The sequence below is a fragment of the Gymnoscopelus microlampas genome, assembly GCF_963454915.1.
Source record: "Gymnoscopelus microlampas genome assembly, chromosome: 13".
Lineage (NCBI taxonomy): Eukaryota > Metazoa > Chordata > Actinopteri > Myctophiformes > Myctophidae > Gymnoscopelus > Gymnoscopelus microlampas.
Genome location: NC_139950.1, coordinates 5,238,699 through 5,262,415, shown reverse-complemented (window position 1 = coordinate 5,262,415; position 23,717 = coordinate 5,238,699). Strand labels below are relative to the sequence as shown.

The 23,717-nt window shown below is 40.0% G+C and overlaps 1 protein-coding gene across 2 annotated transcripts; it reads left to right on the top strand.

The window, feature by feature from the left end:
• Nucleotides 1-22,409, top strand: LOC311059308 (uncharacterized protein). Of its 2 annotated transcripts, XM_084077110.1 has the most exons (13): nucleotides 1-124; nucleotides 5,134-5,478; nucleotides 6,773-7,048; nucleotides 8,088-8,210; nucleotides 8,775-8,798; nucleotides 9,507-9,551; nucleotides 10,213-10,833; nucleotides 14,173-14,664; nucleotides 14,789-14,928; nucleotides 16,496-16,710; nucleotides 16,859-16,982; nucleotides 17,184-17,281; nucleotides 18,141-22,409. In XM_084077110.1, the coding sequence occupies exons 1-13, from the start codon at nucleotides 7-9 to the stop codon at nucleotides 18,289-18,291; spliced, it is 2,772 nt and encodes a 923-aa protein (XP_083933236.1). In that variant the 5' UTR covers nucleotides 1-6; the 3' UTR covers nucleotides 18,292-22,409. The 2 variants fall into 2 exon arrangements, with proteins under 2 accessions (XP_083933236.1, XP_083933237.1); XM_084077111.1 differs by lacking the exon at nucleotides 5,134-5,478 and having other exon boundaries at nucleotides 45-124.
• Nucleotides 22,410-23,717: the final 1,308 nt, after the last annotated feature.

The following is a 23,717-nucleotide window of genomic DNA, read 5'->3' as shown; positions in this document are numbered from 1 at the left end:
GAAAACATGGCGGATCATTCCGTCTCACATTTATCTGTAAAAGTCAGTGTTTTAACAGTAAAACCATGTATTTATTTCTACACGTTGCTGATGTGGAGCAGCTGTTACAACACAGCTGTCACAGGTATGTTAATACTTATTTATAGTATTTATAGTGGAGTTATCATGGACAATATTTATACACTGTACTGACTGTACACACACACACACACACACACACACACACACACACACACACACACACACACACACACACACACACACACACACACACACACACACACACCCCATCAAACATGTCTCATATAACTACTACTATACATCCTGACATCATGGCCAGACTAACATTGTCTTGTTTCCAGGTAGCTCCATAAAGAACCTCTCACTCCGCTATACAGCTCCGAGATGAGCTTCTATGTGGTTCTCATCCGGGATCGGTCGAACGTCCGCCAAGCTCCGCTGTTTACCCTTTTGTATACATCGTATCCCAAAACTAATGGTAGATTCCAAACCTCATGGATGTTTAAGGTTTGGACCGGAGCATAATATTTTAGGTCTGGAGCGAAACTACCCGTTTAAATCGCTTATTTAGTCCGCCGGTGGCCATGTTTCCCATTGTAGCCAAACCAGGAGCAGTACTGGCAGCGGACGTAGGGGGGTTTTCCGGGTTGAATGGGAAACATGGCCACAGGCTGACTAAATAAGCGATTTAAACGGGTAGTTTTGCTCCAGACCTAAAATATTATGCTCCGGTCCAAACCTTAAACATCCGTGAGGTTTGGAATCTACCATTAGTTTTGGGATACGATGTATACAAAAGGGTAAACAGCGGAGCCTTGGCGGACGTTCGACCGATCCCGGATGAGAACCACATAGAGCCTCATCTCGGAGCTGTATAGCGGAGTGAGAGGTTCTTTATGGAGCTAGTTTCCAGGTTAAAACTAAACTAACTATATAGTTTTAGTGGAGTTTCAGCCTGTTTGATGTTTGTGTCTGACTGACTCTCTAGACCAGCTTTACCGTTACGTTTACTAGGCTATTGTTGTGCACGCCCGAACCGGTCGCACGCACGAAGGAATGCACGCGCAGGAGAACTGTCATGTTGAATAATGTGGTTTATTAGCTTGTTGTTGCTTCCAGAATAGCTTTGATCCAGAGCGTTTAGTGAGTTCTCTCTAATTAACGCTCTGGATCAGGGCTACCAGACTAGCTCAGGTCTGTAGAATATAACTCTCATAGACGTATTTGTGATTCTGATGTTTTCAATCTACGAGAGTTGTAGGGTAGATCCCCCATGGACACAGGGACTTTCTGCACTATACCCCGTAGACACTCCAAACATGTACACAATGAAAATAAAGGTGCTTACCCCCACACCCCAAATGTTAACTGTCTCTACGCGGTAGTAGTTTAATGTAATAATCCATATCTTTCAATAAAGAAGTGTTTTAATGCCGTCTGTGGCCGAACGGCATTTTTTCACCCTCGTTTACCTACTGTTTACATTTAGTGTAATTCCGGGTTTCACCAGATGCGCCCCGTCACTACCAGTCACTGCCGCCCATTGGGAACTTCCGACAGAATCGGCCACAGACGGCATTAAAACACTTATTTATTGAAAGATATGGATTGTTAGGGTTAATTAGAGTTAACATTAGGGGCGTGGGGGTAAGCACTTTTTTGTTGCATTTGTACATGTTTGGAGATCTACGGGCTAGGCGATGAAAGTCCCTGTGTCCATGGGGGGTGAACCCTACAACTCTCGTAGATTGAAAACGTCAGAATCATAAATACGTCTACGAGAGTTGTATTCTACAGCTAGCAGCGTCTAGGTCCTTTAGTAAAAAGATAAAATACACTTTTGCTACTGAACAAAACAAAGACCGTTTTAAGATGTTTAAAGCCTACTTTCCTCACTGGGAACACTCTGAGCCCCCCACCTCATCTCTAAAATACACTTTTGGGCCAGAAAGAAAATATTCCACCGGATGGAAAACATTTTTAGTTACTTACTTTAGTTACACTGCATGCGCCCCCTACAGACCTTGTGTGTGTGTGTGTGTGTGTGTGTGTGTGTGTGTGTGTGTGTGTGTGTGTGTGTGTGGTAACAGCCCAACTCACTCCAAAACCAACTCACTCCAAATCGAGCCCAACTCACTCCACACACTTGGCCAACTCCCTCCACAGCAGAGCCCAACTCCCTCCACACACTTGGCCAACTCCCTCCACAGCAGAGGACAACTCACTCCACAAATTTAATTTGCACAACTCACTCCAAAAATTATTATTGAGGAAGACATTTGTGCTTAAGTACAATATTGAGGAATTAAGTACAATATTGAGGAATTTGTTACTTGAGGAATTTGTTACTTGTGGAAGACATTTGTACTCACTCTAACTCTATTCTGTTTTAGGCTTCACTCTAACTCTATTCTGTTTTAGGCTTGGTTAAAGTTTTAAATACTGTCTCTACTCGCTGGCCCCCGTCTTGTTAGGCTATTATTGAGCCTTAACAGTATGGCCCTGGACTGTTAACACTTTGGCACTTGGAGTCCAGTGTTTGTTAGATGTCTTATTCTATTGTTGGTCAAATCAAGAGGTGTTGTTATATTCCTCGTTAAAGTTTTGTTTTTTGACCTAAACCACCATGTTTAGTCCCAGTGGATAAAGTTATACCTAAATAATTAGATGTTATTTTACAAGGTGAGGCACATTGCTCTACACAACTTTTGTTTTTTACTTTAACCTCCCGGTGTTCAAAATGTCCCTCATTTTATTCATTTTTTAAATAAAATGAGACATACATTTTGAAAGTAGCCGATCTACAAGCTCACTTTATAGGAAGATGAGCACTTACTCCTATGCAATGAAACATCCATTACAATGACGTGTTGATTAATGGGTCATGTGCCTGCATTATGCAATGACCAGGTGATAGGCTATATGCAGATAAGGTGTTGATGTGAATGGGTCATTTGTATGAAGTCAATGAATTATTCCAAGAATAATGTAAATGGCATGAAATGGGGGAAAAACACACACACACACACACACACACACACACACACACACACACACACACACACACACACACACACACACACACACACACACACACACACACACTATAATATTATAATTTATAGCTGCAAAGTAACTAGTAAAACAAATACATTTAGTGGAGTAAAAAAACCAATATTTGGATCCAATATGTAGTGGAGTAGAGGTAAAAGCATTGGAAGTTGGGAATACTCAAATAACGCACAAATACCCAACATTGTACTTATAAGTACAGTCAGTGGTGAGCTGTGGATTTTTGAACTATGGGTACTCTATTTTATGACGTCACGTGCGCGCGCACACGCGCGGGCACGTGCGTGCGCAAGCATGTGCACATAGCCACTCAGCTCAGTGCTAGTTGAAATACTGTATACACCATGTGACTATTAATGTATTTATATTTCTTATTATTTTGTTGCATTGTTAATTTGTTGTTTTTATTTTTGTTTCAATTAATTAATTATTTTATTTTCCTTTTAGTTTTATATAAATGCCCTTTACATAGATTCACCCACACATAAGTGCTTAAAATAATCAGTCAACTTGTCTTTACTTGAATTACTTTTTTTTAAGACTTACATTGCTTTCAAAACAGTGTTTTTTAAAACAAGTTAAAAAAAATAAAAACATACCCTTTTGCTACTCACCAAAACAAAGACGGTTTTATGGAGTTGAAAGCCTACTTTACTAAATGGGAACACTGTGAGCCCCCACCTCACGTCTAAAATACACTTTTTGGACAGAAAAGAAAATATTTCACCGGAATTAAAACCTGTTTTTGGTTACTCCACAGTGCCCTCTACAGATCTGGTCAATGGAATTTTCCTATTGACCAGATTCTTCCTTCCGGTGAAATATTTTCTTTTCTGGCCAAAAAGTGTATTTTATACGTGAGGTGGGGGCTCAGAGTGTTCCCACTTAATAGAATAGGCTTTCAACTCCATTAAACCGTCTTTGTTTTGGTGAGTACCAAAAGCGTTTTTTTAAATTTTACTACAGACGAGAGGCTGCGCTACCGCGGTACGAGGGGAAAGAATCTAAAGTACCATAGCGTTAAGGAGAACTCCTTCTAACGCTATGGACCAGAGCTAGATAAGGATACATTTGTGAGTGGCTGGTAGGCTACCAGCTCTTGTTATGCAAAGCAGCCAGGTTGAGGCCATTGTTTAAGGTGTTAAAAACGGCTCGCAACAAGCTCTGCAATTTGGTAGCTAGCTTCCAGAGCTCTGTCATTAACCTTGGTGCTGGTGGTACTGCGCAACAATGCAGTTGTCTGTTTTGCGTTCTGTCTCGCCTTAGTAGATTTCAAACTCACAAAATAGTCTTTGTCCTTTGTGGCGATTTCTCCATGGTGGGTCTCAAGGTGACGTTTCATCTTACTGGGAACCATAGCACTGTTTGCGAGCTTGTCTCCACACACGATGCACAGTGGAATAGCATTAGATGGGTCCCCCATAAAAGTGAAGCCAAACTTCATGTAGTCATCACGGTACAGTCTGGCTTTAGTCGTCTTGCTTGTCGCCGTTGTTGTTCCCGGCGGCACGGCGAGGACGCTGGCGGCGGCGTGTGTGCTGCTGTTGCTGCCCTGTGTGGCCAGCTCGTCGGCAGGTCGAGGTGGCCCGGCGCTGCTTGCAGGAGGATCTGGCGGCGGCAATGTCTTGCTGATGACGGCGAAATTTAGCGTCTTCTGGCCCTGGGTGCATCTCTTCGTTGCTGGTGGAGCTCTCATCATCTTGTAGTAATAATACTGAGTGCCAAAGCATGTAACCTGTGCCCCTTTATACAGTACCAGGTAGGACAACATATTTGCATTCCTATGGGTGATGGTCGTTACACTGATCAATCGCTACACTGATCAATGGACTCGGGCGTGGCTGGGTGTGAAACGGATGATTGACGGACGCGCTATTGTTCTCGAGGGGGGCTGGATTCACACTTTCTTCAAACGCCACGGCACACCTCAGCATTACTGGCAGACCAAAATTGGGACGATTGCCAGGGTTGATAAACACTGGCTTAGGCTACAGTGTGCGTCATGAACTAACACCATGCTTCATTTGGTTTTGTTTTAAGGACAACATCAGGTGATCGGGTCTTCTCAGGACATCCTGGTCAAAGAGGGAGATGATGTGATCCTTCCATGTCATATTGAACCACCGGTCAACATGAGGACGCAATCAGTGGAGTGGTCCAGACCTGACCTGAAGTCGGTTTACGTGTTTCTCCTCAAAAATGGACATTACAATAATGACGTAGACCTGAACCCGTTGTATAGACAGAGGACGTCTCTGTTTCCTGAGAAGCTTCCTGGTGGTAACATGTCACTGAAACTGTCCAGGGTGAAGCTCTCAGACGAGGGGAAGTTCAGATGTTCTGCTCCACTACAGAACAACTTCACTTTCATCCAGCTCCTTGTTGGTAAGTTGTATTGTTCTAGTGATGCTGTGACCAAAGATCCAACAGGCCTGAGTCACACTTCAACACAACATTGAACACTTAACATCAAACACAACACAGCACTCCATAGAGCAAGGAAACCTCCCTCTCACAACACTGTGGCCTGTGTGGTGTTATGAGGACCCAAACATTGGTAACTTCCTACCTGCCTGTTAAGAAAACCCTTAAAGGGATATCAGAGATAAACAAACACCGCCCCTCCAGCAGTTTGTTTACCCGACCACCAGGGGGTGACGCAGGGGGGAGTTCCATAGAGTTAAGGGGACTTCTGAATGGGCCATGCCGAAAATAAGTTGCTTTATTCGGATACAATGCGTGTCACTGCCCGCCCCTGCTGGTTCTCTGAATTTTTATTTTTAAATAGGCTCTTTCATGATAAATTGACCACATATATGAAGTTTAGTACAACTAAATTCTATCCAAACGCTATCTTAAAAGTAAATTCTGTGCCTCAAAAAATAAGTTTGAGAGCGTTTAAAAACCGAAAGTAAAAAGTTCACACGGACACGGGCGCGCACGGACGCGCACATGCGTGCGTTAATTTTCCGGATACCCGGATGTCAAAACATAAATAGTAGGGAAAATACGGATTTCAGAAAGAGGACTGTTTCAATGCAGGGAAACACCCCAGCATCATTATATAGTGGCTGATAGAGGGGAAAAAATGCAAAAAAATATATATAAATATTTTTTAAATTTAGGCTTAATGTTGCCTACTATACCTTTAAATACCTGTATCACTCATAGCATCGCTTTATCTCTCTTCCTCTAGGGGCGACAGGCAGGCAGGCAGGCAGGCAGACAGACAGACAGACAGACAGACAATTTCCCAATCTTCCTTTAAAAACCTAGAAGCGTGAAGCATCCATAGGCCTACTGATAGCACAAAATAGTATAACTTTAGTTTGTAAAGACATGAGACAGAGCTGTCTTCCATCATTAAGAAATAATAATAATAAAACTTTATATACAAATTAAGGAGGAGGGCTATCAAACCTTGTAGCTTCACCTGCCGCTGTTACATGCATTTAGGGGAAACACTGTTGTTAATTAAGTATTCAATCAATCATTCAATTAATAGATGTAATTACAGTAGAAGTCGAGCTGTGTCTTTAAATAATGTTTTACATGTTCTCACTTGTTGTAGCATCCATAGCTTTAGATTTTAGATTTGTAAATATTGTCAGATGGATGGATGGATGGATGGATGGATATATTGATTGATTATCATATTTATATGTTTATGTTTTTACAGGGTCAGTGTCTCATCCAGTGATCACTTCAAATGGACCAACAGATGGTGGTGTATCTTTGTCATGTGACTCTGGGTGCTGGTATCCACAACCTGAGATGTCTTGGCTGGACGGTAATGAAAACAACATCTCTGCTGAACCCTCAGTGATACACAGACCTTCTCCACACTGTTATGATGTCCAGAGGAATGTGACAGTGAGGGGAGCAAATAACGTGACCTGTAGAGTTCACCTGCCACACATCAATTACACCGTCAACGAACAACGTTACATCTCAGGTAATGTTTATGTTTATGTTTATTAAAGGATCCCCATTAGAGATTCATGAATGAGCCTCCAGCCAGTTAAAAGCTAACCAGTTGTATTCTGAATGTAGGACACATGTTAATATAGAACACAGTGTTAGTGTAACATGTAGGACACATGTTAATATAGACCACAGTGTTAGTGTAACATGTAGGACACATGTTAATATAGACCACAGTGTTAGTGTAACATGTAGGACACATGTTAATATAGACCACAGTGTTAGTGTAACATGTAGGACACATGTTAATATAGACCACAGTGTTAGTGTAACATGTAGGACACATGTTAATATAGACCACAGTGTTAGTGTAACATGTAGGACACATGTTAATATAGACCACAGTGTTAGTGTAACATGTAGGACACATGTTAATATAGACCACAGTGTTAGTGTAACATGTAGGACACATGTTAATATAGACCACAGTGTTAGTGTAACATGTAGGACACATGTTAATATAGACCACAGTGTTAGTGTAACATGTAGGACACATGTTAATGTAGACCACAGTGTTAGTGTAACATGTATAGGACACATGTTAATATAGACCACAGTGTTAGTGTAACATGTATAGGACACATGTTAATATAGACCACAGTGTTAGTGTAACATGTAGGACACATGTTAATATAGACCACAGTGTTAGTGTAACATGTATAGGACACATGTTAATATAGACCACAGTGTTAGTGTAACATGTAGGACACATGGATGTTAATGGAGACCAGTCAGGCAGGAATCAAACCTGTGAGCTTTGGACCACAGGACAGTGGATAGAACCAATTAACACACATATTGATTTGATGAATTGAATTGTATAATGTTGTAACAGTTTTGTCATGACTCACATAAACCACAATGGAAACAAGGCTTTTCTGTCTTTTAACATTTATTGTGTCATTGTAGTTCTGTACTGTTTGCAACTTGTTAATAAATTAATCAATCAATCAATCAATCAATCAATCAATCAATCAATCAATCAATCAATCAATCTCACTGTGTTTCAGAGAGGGACATTCACACAGAGAAAGGATCAGCTGGATCAGTGATTGCAGGGATTTTTACACTGATCATCATCTTAGTGGCAGCAGGACTGGGATATTTATACTGGAAGAAGAAGAAGCATCCTGGTAAGTCTTGAACTGATTATTTATTTTAAATCTATATGTGATAAAACCATCCATCTATGTATCTATAATGATAACAATGATAAATACATGTATGTATCTATAATGATAACAATGATAATACATCTATGTATCTATAATGATAACAATGATAAATACATGTATGTATCTATAATGATAACAATGATAAATACATCTATGTATCTATAATGATAACAATGATAATACATATATGTATCTATAATGATAACAATGATAAATACATGTATGTATCTATAATGATAACAATGATAAATACATGTATGTATCTATAATGATAACAATGATAAATACATGTATGTATCTATAATGATAACAACGTGAACATGTAAGTGATTAATGTCTCCACACTGACTGATCACTCTCTCACATCATCTCTACTTGTACAGATCATATCAAACCTTCATCTATATATTGATTATATTGATGAAACATGTGTTCATGTAGTAGGCTAAATGTATATATATAGTTTGTAAGAGCATTACATAACATTATGTCCAACATACCTCTAATCTTTCTCCCCTGTAGATGTGAAAAGGACTAGGGATGAAGGTAAGATCAAATCCATGATGTACTGAGTTCCACTGCATGCAATCAACTGCTGTACTGCATCTGTCATTTTATTATGGTTAAAGTCGTAGTACAGTAGGCAGGTAAAAACGATTTTTAACAATCTCTGCTGGTCACTACCATCATTGCAGGCCTTTAGTGGATGCTTGCATTACCCAGAATTCCATTTGTTTTCACTGGAAGGCGGGAGCGTTTCAAAAACGTTCTTTTAATTGTTTTATACTATCTGTGGATCGTTTCTCTTTTCGCTTTAGTTACCGTGAGCTGTGCTTTCTTTTGCTGTTGTTTTTCCATCTTCAAATCCTAATGCCATAAAAACATCGCAAAATTCCTTTTTGTGCATACTTGGTAGTTCCGGGCCAAACAGCAAACCGGTGCTTTTCCGTTTCCATCCAGATGACGTCATTTTCGTGGGAAAGACGCCCCTGTCCACTTTCATTAGAAAATATGTTTATAAAAGGCTTTCGGGGGTGGAATTCATGGAGTGGGTGTTGTGAAACATTTGCCACTCACAAAATATATACAATTTAACTTTGAAAAAGTTACCTAGTATAACTTTAAATAAAATGAAGTATGAATAATGATTAAATATATATTCATTTGCTCTATCCCTTAATCAACATTTTAATTAAATGTAATATTCATTCAAGAACAGATCAACAAACAGGATTTTACTCTAATGTGTTTCAGAGATGGCTCCATTGAATCCAGCAGACCAGCCTATAACATATCCAGGTAGGTCTTCTGTTTTATTATCACTCTGTATTCTGAGGTCCTCTGACTCAGTTCTCCTGGTTGTCTCCACCAGGCAGGCATGACCGAGACTATGTTCTGCACCCTGTGTGTGTGTGTGTGTGTGTGTGTGTGTGTGTGTGTGTGTGTGTGTGTGTGTGCGTGCGTGCGTGCGTGCGTGCGTGCGTGCGTGCGTGCGCGCGCGCGCGCCCGCCCGCTTGTCTGTGAACAGCTAATCTCCGGCACCGTTGGCCCGATCACAGTGAAACTGTGCACACACACTCCCTGGATGCCAGAGCAGAACCTCTGGCCCAAATATTTCACATCGGTCATAGCGCCACCAGGAGGCCAAATTTTGTAACACATTATTTTGTATTACTCCTACTGATTTTGTCCAAATATCACGCAAATCGGTACAGATTATCTCTATAGTCATTAAAGGAGTAGTTCACCCAAAAACAATACTTATTTTCTATCAATTACACACCCCATAAAGCATTGAATTCATGGAGATTCTTTTGTTTTTGTCACATTCCTGAGACATTCAGTTATGCAATACTTAAACTGTCATCTGTTGCTATATAATGATAACACATTTTAAATGATTAATTCATACATTACGGATGCCGTCATTGATGTCTATCTTTCTTCATTCATTCATCAGATATCATAACAAATGATGAAGAAATTCGTATTGTTCTGGTTGGGAAGACTGGAGCCGGAAAGAGTGCCACAGGAAACACCATCCTGGGTCCTGAAGTATTTAAATCCACGTTTTCACCTGATTCTGTGACACAGACCTGTAACAAGGCCAGTGGTGTAGTGGATGGAAGAAAGGTTTCGGTTATTGACACTCCAGGCTTGTTTGACACTGGATTCAGTAATACTGAAACCATTAAAGAGGTCAGAAATTGTATTACTTGTGCTGCTCCTGGTCCTCATGTGTTCCTGGCTGTGATCAAACTAGGGAGATTCACAGACGAGGAGAGGAACGTTGTGGCAAAGATTCAGGAAGCATTTGGACAAAGTTCAGATAAATACACCATGATTCTCTTCACTCATGGTGACAAGCTTAAAGATCAACCATTCGATGAATTTGTGAATGATTCTCCAGAACTACAAGAATTAATCAGCAAATATAGTGGTTTTTATCATGTCTTTAACAATGAAAGCAAGGATCCCTTTCAGGTCACTGAGCTGCTGGGGAAAATCAACCAGATGGTGAAGGAGAACGGTGGAAGCCACTACACCAACCAGATGTTCCAGGAAGAAGCAAGAAGACAAGGTGAGAGAAACAAGTCATTACTCATTAAGGTGAGCTGATACTGGAGGAGTAACTGGTGGAAGAGTTTTGTCACGCAGGGGCTTCGTGGCTATAGACACCAATGTTTTATCCAAAGCCACCAATTAAAAAAAAAAAACATTTTTTATTTCATTTTGTATTAATTTTAAATTATATATCTATATAAAGAACATTAGAGGAGCAACAAAAAGTAAGCATATTACAAATTCAATAGTGTATATTACACTAGCCCCAAGGTTTCAGTGAATTCAGTCTGTCTGCAGCATGGTCTGCATCTCAATCCATCCAGTCCATCATCTCAATTGAAAAGGAACATCTGGATGTTATAAAACCTGACCAAGTTATTAACAGATTTGCTGACTTGAAACCGCGTCGGCACAGCCTTGTGTTGCCACCACAAAACAGAAAGACAGTCCCTGACCCAAACAACAATCTTTAAGGGCAAAGAGTAAAGCAGAAAGAAATCCTTTTCACCCCTCCTTCTTCTTCTTTCGTGTATCGTCGTCATATGTCCAGCTCAGTGTCACAAAGCCATGCTCTCGTCTCTGTTCCCACTTGGAAGAGGCCAGCCTCTGAAGGAGGTCTGTACAGAGGACAGGTGGTGATTATGTGGTCGGCAGTCTGCCGAAGCGTCCTTCATGGACGCTTTGAAGCGACCAACCCCAGTACGGAGGCGGTTCAGCAGGGTCCAATGCCGGTGTGGTAGATGTTCTCCTTCGACTCCATCTCTTGGATGTGATGTTGCAGACGTGTGGGTTCAGCCGACTCCCATTCCTACTTCCAGGAAGTTGCTAGCCATGCCCTTGTAGACAGGTCCTCAGGGATGGAACCAAGCATCTCTTGTGCTGTCCTGTCCTTGTACGGGTGACGGGACTTGAGTCTGCTTGGGGACGCTGCCTTAGTTGTTGTATTGTGCAGGATATGCCAGTCATGTTCTTGGGCTTTCCTTGCAAGTGCGAGGGTAGCGGCGGCCTCTCGTCGGAGACCGGCCGGGGCAATTCCCGCTAGGACTGGCAGGTAGGACACGGGGTGGGCTTCAAGCAGCCAGTTATGATCCGGAGGGCATTGTTGATGATAGGATCAACCTTCTTCACATGTGGGCTTCTACTCCAGACTGGGGCGCAGTATTGGGCAGCAAAGAACACCAGGGCTTGTGTGGAGATTCGCAGAGTCCTGGCGGAGGCACCCCAGAGGTTGTACCAGCGAGGCGGTGGATAAGCGAGACCCTTGCTGTCACATTGGCTGGGCTATAAACTCACAAAATGAGTTTATAGCCCAGTTAGACTCTTCACATACCAGAGTATGTCTGACAGAAATCTCAGAGCTTAAATTGACATAAATGGACTTAAATATGAAATAAATGCATAAACATGTATGAAAATATAAGGTTAGAGCTAGCATTTGCTAACCAAATCCTCACTTTCCATCCAAACATTGCGAAATCGCGGTAAAATCCGCTATTTCTACCCGATCGTTTTGAAAGGTATCACTAGACTGTTGGCTTGTGTCTAATGTAAATGTCAAATAAAGATGTATAAACAATCATATTTTGTTAAAACTGTTGTGAAAAGGTATCTTTGTTAAGTCCTCCTGGTCACTGGAACCAGCCGGTTCCAGCAGGGGGCAGTGGCAAACACTTGGTCTCAGAGAGCATACAGAACAAAGAGAACCGCACTGAGGGGATTTAACATGGGACACACACACCCAATGTTTTGTCTAAGCTTGCCTTTCAGTAAAACCACATTTGATAGACATAAATATCACCTACATATTACTGATTAGAGAGAATTTTATATTTTTGTAATCAGTTAATTATTTCCTGCATAATCGATGAATAAAACTGACGTGTAAAGTGGAGCATTGCATTGCGGATGCACAAATTGTCTTCTTTAAATAGACTATCATCTTACATCATCATACAATTGACACAAGGAATTGACACCCTTCCTTCTGCTGATTATAGTAAAATTAGAATCACAGAGATTTGTTGACAATAATAGCCTAGTAGAGAGAGGTGCGCGTTGTGCGTCCTGGCCGTCTCCACCAAGCCATTGCAGTGTCTGTGTGCCCTTTGTGGGTGGTTTTAGAATCCGCTGTGCGATTTCCCAAAGCCGCACCCGTGTGTGTGAGCAGAATATCAATTTTGTGGATATAGCAACAACATGCCCACGGGCACGCCTCCACCCGCAAATAACGGTGTCGGCATAATGGGTGACGGGTATAGCAGGTGCAGAATAGTGTTTAGGGACAGCGCCAGCTCCCTTATCCGTATTTAACAGGTTTAGGGTAACGTTTAGGGGTTTGGCCTGCCTGAGAATAAGGCCCTAAAAGCCTCAGGGAGCTTGTTTCCATTGTGGTCCGTTGTACTCAATTAATCCGTAATGCATAACTATGCTGTCGGGCACCAACTATGTCCAACATATAAACTTTTCAGGAAATGAAAAAAACACACTACTGCCTGATCAAAGTTGGTATGGTGACTTTATACATTGTCAGATACTTGAATTCAATTCAAACTTTATTCCAGACACTCAGGAGGTCCATAGAGTACATACACATAATAATAGACAACACATTAAATAAATTAAACAGTTAAAAAAACACACGTTTATAAATATAGGCGGACTCTCCAGTGTTTATGCAGCCTGGACGAGGACTAGAGACAGCTCCTCCTAGGATTAACTATATCCTCAATAATACTGTTCATATATTGTACAATTATTATTCCAAAGCTGTCAAAAAATAAGCAATTGACCAGGTAGAGCAACCACTGTGTGCCTGGTTTTAGATCTTCATGGCAACCAGCACAAAGGACTGGATAAGTCTATTTAACGTCCTCCTGGGGTAAATGGATATCATTATTACCCCTCCTGCTCAGTTACCCTACAATCTCCCTGTGGAAGGGGTGGAACGGGTCATGATAGCATCCAGCTTTATCACACTTTAGCCTTTTACTCCACCCATCCAGAGCAGCCCCACCGATGGATCAATATATCTAGTCTCATATTATTTTATCCTCAATACAAGAATATTGTATTGTGGCGATGACATAAAAAAAAACAAATCAGCAAAGATAGCTGATATACAAGCTCACATCAGCGTCACTTCATATCAGCCCTAGCCAATTAGAAATCAATGTTTTCAAAGAGCAAAGTCAGCTCCCAGGTTTTAACGTGTGTGTGTGTGTGTGTGTGTGTGTGTGTGTGTGTGTGTGTGTGTGTGTGTGTGTGTGTGTGTGTGTGTGTGGGTGTGTGTGTGTGTGTGTGTGTGTGTGTGTGTGTGTGTGTGTGTGTGTGTGTGTGTGTGTGTGTGTGTGTGCAGGGAATCAGAAGAGTCCAAGATGGAGGCAACAGTTGGAGAGGCTTGAAAACATTGATGACAGTGAAGTTATCAAAGTTGGGAGTTTTGTGATTGGGAAAAGCAAGGAATTCCTCATTGGACAGGGGAATAATGGAACGGAGGTCTTCTTGGGGTTAACAGTTGATGGCATTGGAGTCGCAGTGAAGAAAATGACATATAGATACGCTAAAGCTCTGGAGGATGAGACAATATTTTCATTTCTTCCAAAGCTTGTCGATCATTCAATCGTACAGTATGTTGATTTTGCAAAGGATGATAACTTTGGTTACCTTGCTCTTCAGTTATTTGAATACAACCTGAAAGAATACATCAAAGAACACATGGATAAACCCATCCTCTCTAAACTGCAGAGGAAACAGCTGGCACATCAGGTTCTTCAGAGCTTAAGATTTCTTCATTTTCATAATCCTCCAATTCTCCATGGGGATCTCAAGCCCCAAAATGTCTTGATTGGTAAGATACAAACCAACCAAGAAAACAAGCACTTAATATCAGAAATATAAACAACATTTGCTGGATTTAGTTTGTCCCAGTCTAAAAATATGTATTATATGGATCTACCCTATTTTCCTTGCAGATACTGATGGCAATGCGAGGTTAGCAGATTTTGGAATGATCCAGCGACCAAACAATCACAGTTCAGAAAGTGGAAAGAGATGTTGGATGGCGACGGAGATGCTGCTGGGAGAAGCCTATACAATACACTCTGATATCCAGGTTGTTCTTTATTCTGCATGATAATTGAATCAATGAGAACAACATAAATATGTTCTTACATACATTTATGTTCATTCTTAAAGCTGCAATATGCAACTTTCCTCTTCTACCCCGGATTTGAACCTGGTTTCCTGTGCAAGCACATTTTTACCATTGAACTAATGGAGCCTGTCTGCTTGCTCAGGGGAGACATTTTATCTTGACCTTCAGGTCATAATTGGTGACAGATCCTGTGTCTAGGTGAGACATGACACCATCTAAATGTCTCGATAGAAGAGCAGGGAGACAAAATACAACCACCTCAATCATTAAAGAAAGTTACATAATGCTGTTTTAATGTGAAGACTTTATTGATAGGATAGTAGTCTGACAGGAAATGGGGAGGGCATGCAGCAAAGGCCATCGGGATCGGGACTCGAACCCGCGACGCGCTGTCAGGCTACTTTGGTACCTGGACCGCTACGCCAGCGATCCAGGACACGTTTGTGTGACTTGACACGTGATAAGCTTTGACCGTTCACTAAAAAACATCAGGTACTGCTGTTTTGAATCTGACATAAGGAAGGCTTTTTAACCCATTAAGACCGGGAACGCATCTGTGTCATTTTAAGATTTCTTTGGCTATTCAAAAATAGCAGATCTACAAGCAAAATATATATTTTTTTAAAGTGAATATTTTTCAACTCAAATCTTTGCTTCTGGGGGATTCTACAAATGTCTTCTAAATCCTAACAGTTAAAAAAATAAAATAAACGTGTTACTTTATCAGTAGCCTCGGAAACCCAGCCTTTTTTTTTGTTTCAAAAGAAAAAAAGTCTGGGCGAACGGTGCAGTTAACTCCTAACCAACCAGAGTGCAGAGGGGCGTCGCTCTAAATTTGGTGAGGGGGGGGGGGGGGGGGAGGGGAGGCGGGGACATAGATTGGTGAAGCAATCGGAGGACGCGCCTGCTCCGGGCGCCTGGGTTTGGATCCGCCCTTCGAGACCATGGATTGCTCTCGTTCTCTCAGTCTACTTTATCAGTGGTTCTCAAAGTTGTCAAGGACCTCCAAAATGATATGTATTTGGCCACGGACCCCCATCTGAAAATATGTTGTTCCAGGGACCCCCAGAAGCAAAGATTTTAGTTAAAAATGTTCGCTTAAAAATAATAATATATTCATCTGTTTCCTAGGCTGTGTGTTTTCCACTTCCTGAAAGTGGAAAACACAAAAACTCCCTAAACTTAAAGAAGTTTAGGGATAATGGGTAAGACGGCGCCCAGAATAGGGCCGAGCGTGCTCTGGCCACGTTCATGTGTTTAGACAGATATCTGGTGTTGTGTTTATAGTTAACTAAAGATGGTTGCATCCTCACTCAGACGTGCACTTGCCCCGCCGGGAAACCCGAAAGCAAACTCCACCTGCCCCAAAAGTTGTATTTACCTGCCCCGGGGCAGCTGTTGTCAACCCCTGGGTTGTATCCCCTATAAAAGAAGCAGAAGCTTGTTTATTTTATTCTGTAAGAACAATTTAATTAATGACAACATAAAATATATATTGTTAATTGTTTTCTTGCTTATTCTTAAGGTGGCTGGGATGTTGATATATTACATCCTGTCTGGAAGAGGGCATCCTTTTGGTGAAAACTATATAACCAACATTGGGTATGGAAACTACAACCTGGATCGTGTTCAGGATGTGAAGGCTAAGCATCTCATTGAGTGGATGATCAATGCAGACCCAGAGAAAAGACCTACAGTGGAGGAATGCTTGGATCATCCATTCTTCTGGTCAAACCAGGGGTATGATAGAAACAGTCAAACATTTTACTTTCCTCATTCATTACTCATTAATTCATTCACTGATATCTAAACATTATTTCAGCTCATCATCAAGTTTGATCCAGTGGTTTATTCTAGCTTAATGTTTTTGCTTTTATTCATTGTCCAGGAGAGTAGAGTACTTGAGAACGATTGGAAATCAACAGGAAGTAGTGAACCCTCCAGATGATGACCTCATCAGAGCGTTGGACCAGTTTGCTGAGCAGGGACAGTTCAACACATGGAAACACAAGGTGACTTTATTACTGATAGTGTGAGAACAATATAAAACCACAATGTTACATTTCTATACTTTATTTATCTTTAGATACTTTTTAATGCCTTGAATTATGAGATGTGCTGTACAAATACATTATACAAATACATGTGTTTTGCCAAGGTCACTAAAGCATAATTCCAGGCTCATTTGATCTATAAGTCTTATGTTTTTCCAGTTCCCACCTGAGTTGGTCCAAAAGATGGATGGGCTGAAGTCCTACCCTGAGAACTCATTTGGACTGCTGCACTTCATAAACAACCTCCATGATCAATAGTAAGTGAATTATATTAAAAACACAGAAAAGTCATTCTTGTGGGGCGTTTCCAGACGGCGGCTTTTGGTTGGAAGTGGAGGATGTGTAGAACATATGATATCTAAAACGGCTGATAACAAACCCTATGTAAGATCAGCCGGCAGGCTAAGCCTGGGAGATTTAAAAACTGTATGATGCGCATTAAAATACTCCAAACAAATGCTCAAGTTTAAAATGTTTACTGTGCAGTGTCACCAATTATTACAATTTACAATAAATTAATCAGTAATAAATCTGTGCAAAAGATAAGTTAAACAGTGAGCAATTAACAATAATACAAAATGCGGTCAACAAAAATATAGCTCTCCCAGCTCACCCTACCTCCAACGCAAACAAACCAATCTAGGTGAGCAGGTGAGAGCCACACATATAGTCACCGGAGGCCACCCACAAAGGCACACCCACCAACAAGGTGCCAATGAGGTGCCTCCAATAATCCAATCTAGTGCACAAATGCAATCCTCATTTGGCTCCTACAATATTCAACAGTCTGCGTCGAGTCTTTAACGGATCTCAGAACTAATCCGATCTCGGAACAAATTTCACAGGTCCAATTAGGGTTCGGGTCCGTAAAAAGAAAAGTGGGAACGGCTCGGAATCTGACCAAATTGTCATGAGTCCATCTGGGTTTGGTTCTGTTTTTGAGAAAAAACTTGGAACCAGGGACTAATTGATTGTGTGTGTGTGTGTGTGTGTGTGTGTGTGTGTGTGTGTGTGTGTGTGTGTGTGTGTGTGTGTGTGTGTGTGTGTGTGTGTGTGTGTGTGTGTGTGTGTGTGCGCGCGCGTGCGTGCGTGCGTGTCACTGCTTTGTGTTCACAGTGCTGAGGATGCAGCTCACATTGACCTGATGGAGATGTTTCCTGGTCTGGTTGGAGGAGTTTACAAGTTTGCCCAAAAACAAGACTGGAACTCCAGGCCTGCACTGCAGGAACTCATTCAAAGAGAAGAGGTCAGCACCAGTTCAGTTTGAAAGTCCTTAAATTAGAGAATTGAGAGAAAGACCTTTCAGTTACCAGTGTAAGACTGAGGGCTCTCAATATGAATTTGGATTTGGGTTAGATTGGACATTATTTCTTCATTCAACACAACAGGCCCCTCCCGCACATTTTGGAAGCCAACCATAGACAAGGATTTCTCCTTACCGGACTGGGAATGTGCATGGCAAGGTTTCACGCCGATCAGTCCAGCAATGTCCGAGGTCAGCTGTACATGGGCAGACGTACAGACGGATGAACAGGGGAGAAAACATACATCTCTGCCTCCTGGCCTTTTGACCTGCTGGAGATAATTACTGTAAAATAGTGCTTTCATGTCTGTTGTGTTTTTTATTTTCTATTCACATTCCATGCACGTTTCCTGATTAATTTGTTGTAATAACATTTTACTTTACAGTTGTGTTCCTTTTATTTGAAGGAAATGATATAGGGCCTTTTTAATTAGTCCATGAGCCAGAGCCCCAAAATTGAGCCATGATTATCAAATGGCTGGTCAAATCCAGGTTTGATTTTTTGACTAGCTGTACATCTCTAGTTTACAGTTTGGCATGATAACCATTGCAGACTAGCAGCTTGGTGGTAGTTATCATGCGTTGAATATGTGGACCCCTATATTGTCACATGCAAATTGGATGAACAACTTTTGAACCTTATTTTGTGTAGAGACCTATGAGCACACTTTCCTGCATAATTCAAGGATGGGGAATTGATTGGAATGGTTATTTTATTTCTTCAAAACTCCCATATATGCTTAAATGGCCTTTTAATGCAAGATGTAGCACACACATATAATAATTCTAAAATAAGGCTAGTAAATATCCCCATTTTGAAAGTGTGTGCTGAGAACCAACATGTTCCTAATGGCTATAGAAAACTGCTCACCATTCTAAGCTTTATTTTGAGTGGTAACATGTGGTTGTAACTAGAGATATAGTCAGAAACACTATTATGTTAATGTGATAACATGAGTCAGGGCCCTAAAATTGAGCCATGGTTATCACATGGGTGGCAAAGCTAGGTGTGATTTGTTTTTAAATTGCTGTACATCTCTACTTCACAGTTTGTCATGATAACCATTGCAGACTAGTAGCTTTGTGGTAGTTATCATGCATTGAATGTGGGCCGCTGTATTATCACACACAAATTGTTACAACAAATATATGAACTTGTGAGCCATGATTGTGTAGAGACCTATGAGTAAACTTTTCTGCACAATTCAAGTATGGGGAATTGATTGGAAAGGTTAGTTTACTCACGAAATACTTTCATATATGCTTCAATGTCTTTTTAAAGGGTCTACACCAAGAATTTAAAAAATAATAATAATATTTAATATCATATTGTTTATGTCCCTCAAACGTTTTTCAAAAGGTTTGAGTCTAAATCAAGCCTCAGATATACTCATTCCAACTAACTTCTATCTGGCTTATTCAATTCAATCTTTATTTCAGACTCAGGGTCCATACAACAATACATTATGACAGTTACTCATTGCTAAAACTCAAATAAAAGCAACGTATAAAACAGAACAAAACAAAACATAAAAACACATAAAACAAGAAGACAGTCCTTCTACAGCTGCTCACAGTCTGTAGAGGCTGTTACGCCAATGTTTCCATATCATGGACGAGAACCTAGTGGAGCTCATGATAGGATTAATTAAAATCTTAATAACATGATTGTCAGACTCTTCAAGACGACGTATGAATTTGTACATTAAGTTTCTTAACAGGGCTTGACAGGTAGGTACCCCCAAGTTCACAAACAGCTGACTGGCACTGTGCCATCTTGGTACCCTCACCAGCAATCGTAGAGCATCATTATATGCTACTTTGAGTTTTTGCATGCTGCTGGCCTTGTAATTACTCCATAGGTGAGCCGTATACAAAGGTGTACAGAAAGCTTTAAAAAGTGATACCTTGACATGTGCAGAACATTTGTGAAATTTCCTCATTAGTATGTTTGCCTGAGCATACAGTTCGGATCTTTGTCTATTGATGTCTTTGTCATCTGTGAGATCATCAGAGATATAGTGACCTAGATACTTAATCTCACTGCACACAGATAGTATGTTGCTACTGAGAATAAAATTAGGGAATACAGCCCTTCTATCCTCCTTACTTCGTACAATCATGATGCTACTCTTTTTGGCATTATACTTAATATTACATTCAATGCCATACTGAGAACACACCATCAGAAGCTGTTGTAAGCCTGCACTGTACGGAGAAAAGATAATTTAATCATCCGCATACATAAGGTGGTTGACAACAGAATCCCCTATGACACAACCAGTATTACACAGGTTCAGATTCCTTGACAGGTCGTCCATGTATAAATTAAACAATAGAGGAGATAAAATCCCCCCTTGCTTAACCCCATTACTTACATAGAAATGTTCAGACACAGTACTACCCCACTTCACCTGCATAGTCTGATGAGCATACCAAAAGGCAAGTATCCTTATAATGTACATGGGTACCCCTCTTTGGCACAGTTTATCAAATAATTTGAAGTGATTCAATCTGTCAAATGCTCTAGAAGCATCTATAAAACACAAAAACATGGAGGAATTGTGACTTCTATAGCTTGCTAAAATGTCTTTCAAAGCATATATACACATATCAGTACCATGTTTCCTTTTAAAACCAAACTGGTTGTCTGCTGTGGTAATAAACCCATCCAATCTGTCCAGCAGGATTTTCTCCAGGACTTTGGAGAGAATACTAGCAAGAGCAATCGGTCTATAATTATCAATACTATTTATTTCCCCAACTTTGTCCTTGATAACTGGCACTAGCAGCACAGACAACATTGAATCTGGTAAGACACCATGATTAAGGAAACCTGTAATACATAGAGCAAGTATAGGAGCAAGCTTTAGACTGGCATGTTTTAAGTGTTCAGCTGAGATGTAATCCAGGCCACAAGCTTTGTTATTTTCTAGCTTCATTATAGTGTTGTAAACTTCCTCAGCCCTAACTGTCACATTGTCAGTGGGGTCAACTTTTTCCACCACAAAAGAGTCACTCTTAACACAGTTACAACAACTCATAGTAGTGTTTCCGCCACAATTCAGCAATGTTGCCTGACCCACACACTCCTTCAATGGAAGAAGGTAATGGAGTTTTACTGCTGTTTATGGTTTTGACCTCTTGCCAGAAGTCAAAACAACTGTTGTTTTGCAGATTTCTGGCAAGTGAGTCTGCCCTCATTGTGTCCTCATTCTTTTTAATGAATCGGACAGCATACTTATATTTGGCATTAGTGGCCTGTTTCTGTTCAAACACAGACCCCTGTCTTGGCCTACCTGATTCTGCCCAATCTTTAAATGCAGCTCTAGCAGCAGTGTGTAGCTCAGTCACATGTTCATTCCAAGTTTTATACTAAACACTTTTTTCTTACCCTTGTAAAGACCCTTACTTGAGTCATTTAAAACGTTTATAATAAGATCATAAGTAGCACATAATAAATAAAAGCACTTTCACCTGCAATACCACATTGTCCTGTTTGGCACGGGGCGCTATTGAGCCAGTTTGTATGCATGTTATCTCCTGGTTCTGTGTGGAAAAAGTAAAAAAAAAAAAAAAAAAAAAAAAAAAAAAAACTTTTATTTTTTAAATATTTTTTTTATTTTTTATTTTTTGGTTGGAACTGAAAAACGGGAGGAATTGTTCCCTGACGTGACGTAGGCAGGGGGAACAAATCTGACGGACTGTTCTCAGACCAATTTACATAAAAAACACAGATAGCCTATGAAAGCCTGCATGCTCGAAGTCGGGTATTTGTTGGAACAGAAGAGAGGTGGGGGAGACCAAAAACACACAAAAATGAAGAAAAAGTAAAAATTCATGGTGTAGACCCTTTAACCGAAATAGAGTTACAAAACACCCCAAAAAAGTACAATATCCATCCAATAACCAAAAAAAATCGTTCTGCCTAATTACTACTTTTACTTCTGGTACTTTAAGTATATTTTGATGCCGATACTTTTGTACTTTTACTCAAGTAAATTTTCATTACCAGACTTGTAACAGAGTGTTTCTACAATTGCAGTATTGATATCATTGATTAATTGATATTCATTGTTAAATAAATATTACTATGTATGTCTATTATTATTATTATGTAATATTATTATTATTTATTATTATTATTATTATTATTGATATTGTTTTTATTATAATAATTATTGTCATCTCTATTATTGTTGTTGTTATTATAATTATTATTGTTTTTGTTATAGAATATTCCCCATATTTTCATCGACACCTTAGTTCCTAAGCTTTAAAGATTTCCATTTTTTCCCCGACAAATCATGTTTTTTCATTTTGTTTTCTGTTTTTTCATTTTGTTTTATCATGTTTTAAATGTATGTGCAAATAAACTGAACTAAACTAAACTAAACCAAACCAAACCGCGAGTTTGGGTGAATTCACAACACAAGTCAGGTCACGAGACACTACCATACTGGTTCAAAGTTTACTGTAAAAAGAAGATGCACTTACTTCTATATTCCCACACATGACAGAACACTTCAAAAAGTAAGACAGCACTCAGAAGGACAAAAGAAGATGAAGAAAAGAAAAATAAGTGTATTGTTTAGTTGAGGAGTTCAGGAGAATGAAGGTGTTCTTGCTTGGCTCACCTCCGACAGGCAGACCACACCTAGAGGACCCTTACCTTTGTACCAAAGTGCCAAGGTAAAATAAGGGGCAGGCCATTTACCTCACACATATAGGAAGTCAAGCCAAGTTTTCTATTGTCATCTAGCCCTGTCTGTAACCCCCTGTGCGCTCGCACGTGCGCGAGCGCGTGTGTGGGTAACCGGAGGGCTTGCCCCAAATCATGCTCAGAGATGGGCAGTATTTGAAATACATGTATTTGAAATATGTATTTGAAATACTTTTTTGTATTTTGTAATTTGTATTTGGCCGGGATGGAAAAAATGAAATGTAATTTGTATCAAAATACTTTCAAATATTTTTCAAATAGTATTTTCTGTATTTGAAATACATAAAATACTTTTTTTTATTTTATGGGCAGTATTTGAAATAGATGTATTTGAAATACGTATTTGAAATACTTTTTTGTATTTTGTAATTTGTATTTGGCTGGGATGGAAAAAATGAAATACTTTCAAATGTAGTATTTTGTATTTTCAAAATACAAAAATACGTATTTTGTATTTTCAAAATACATTTCTCTGACCTGTATTTATATTTTGTATTTTGATACTTTGTTTGAACCAGTATTTGTATTTTGTATCAAAATACATTTCTCTGACCTGTATTTATATTTTGTATTTTGATACTTTGTTTGACCCAGTATTTGTATTTTGTATCAAAATACTTTTCAATGTATTTTCGCCCATCTCTGATCATGCTCACCCCCATTTTCC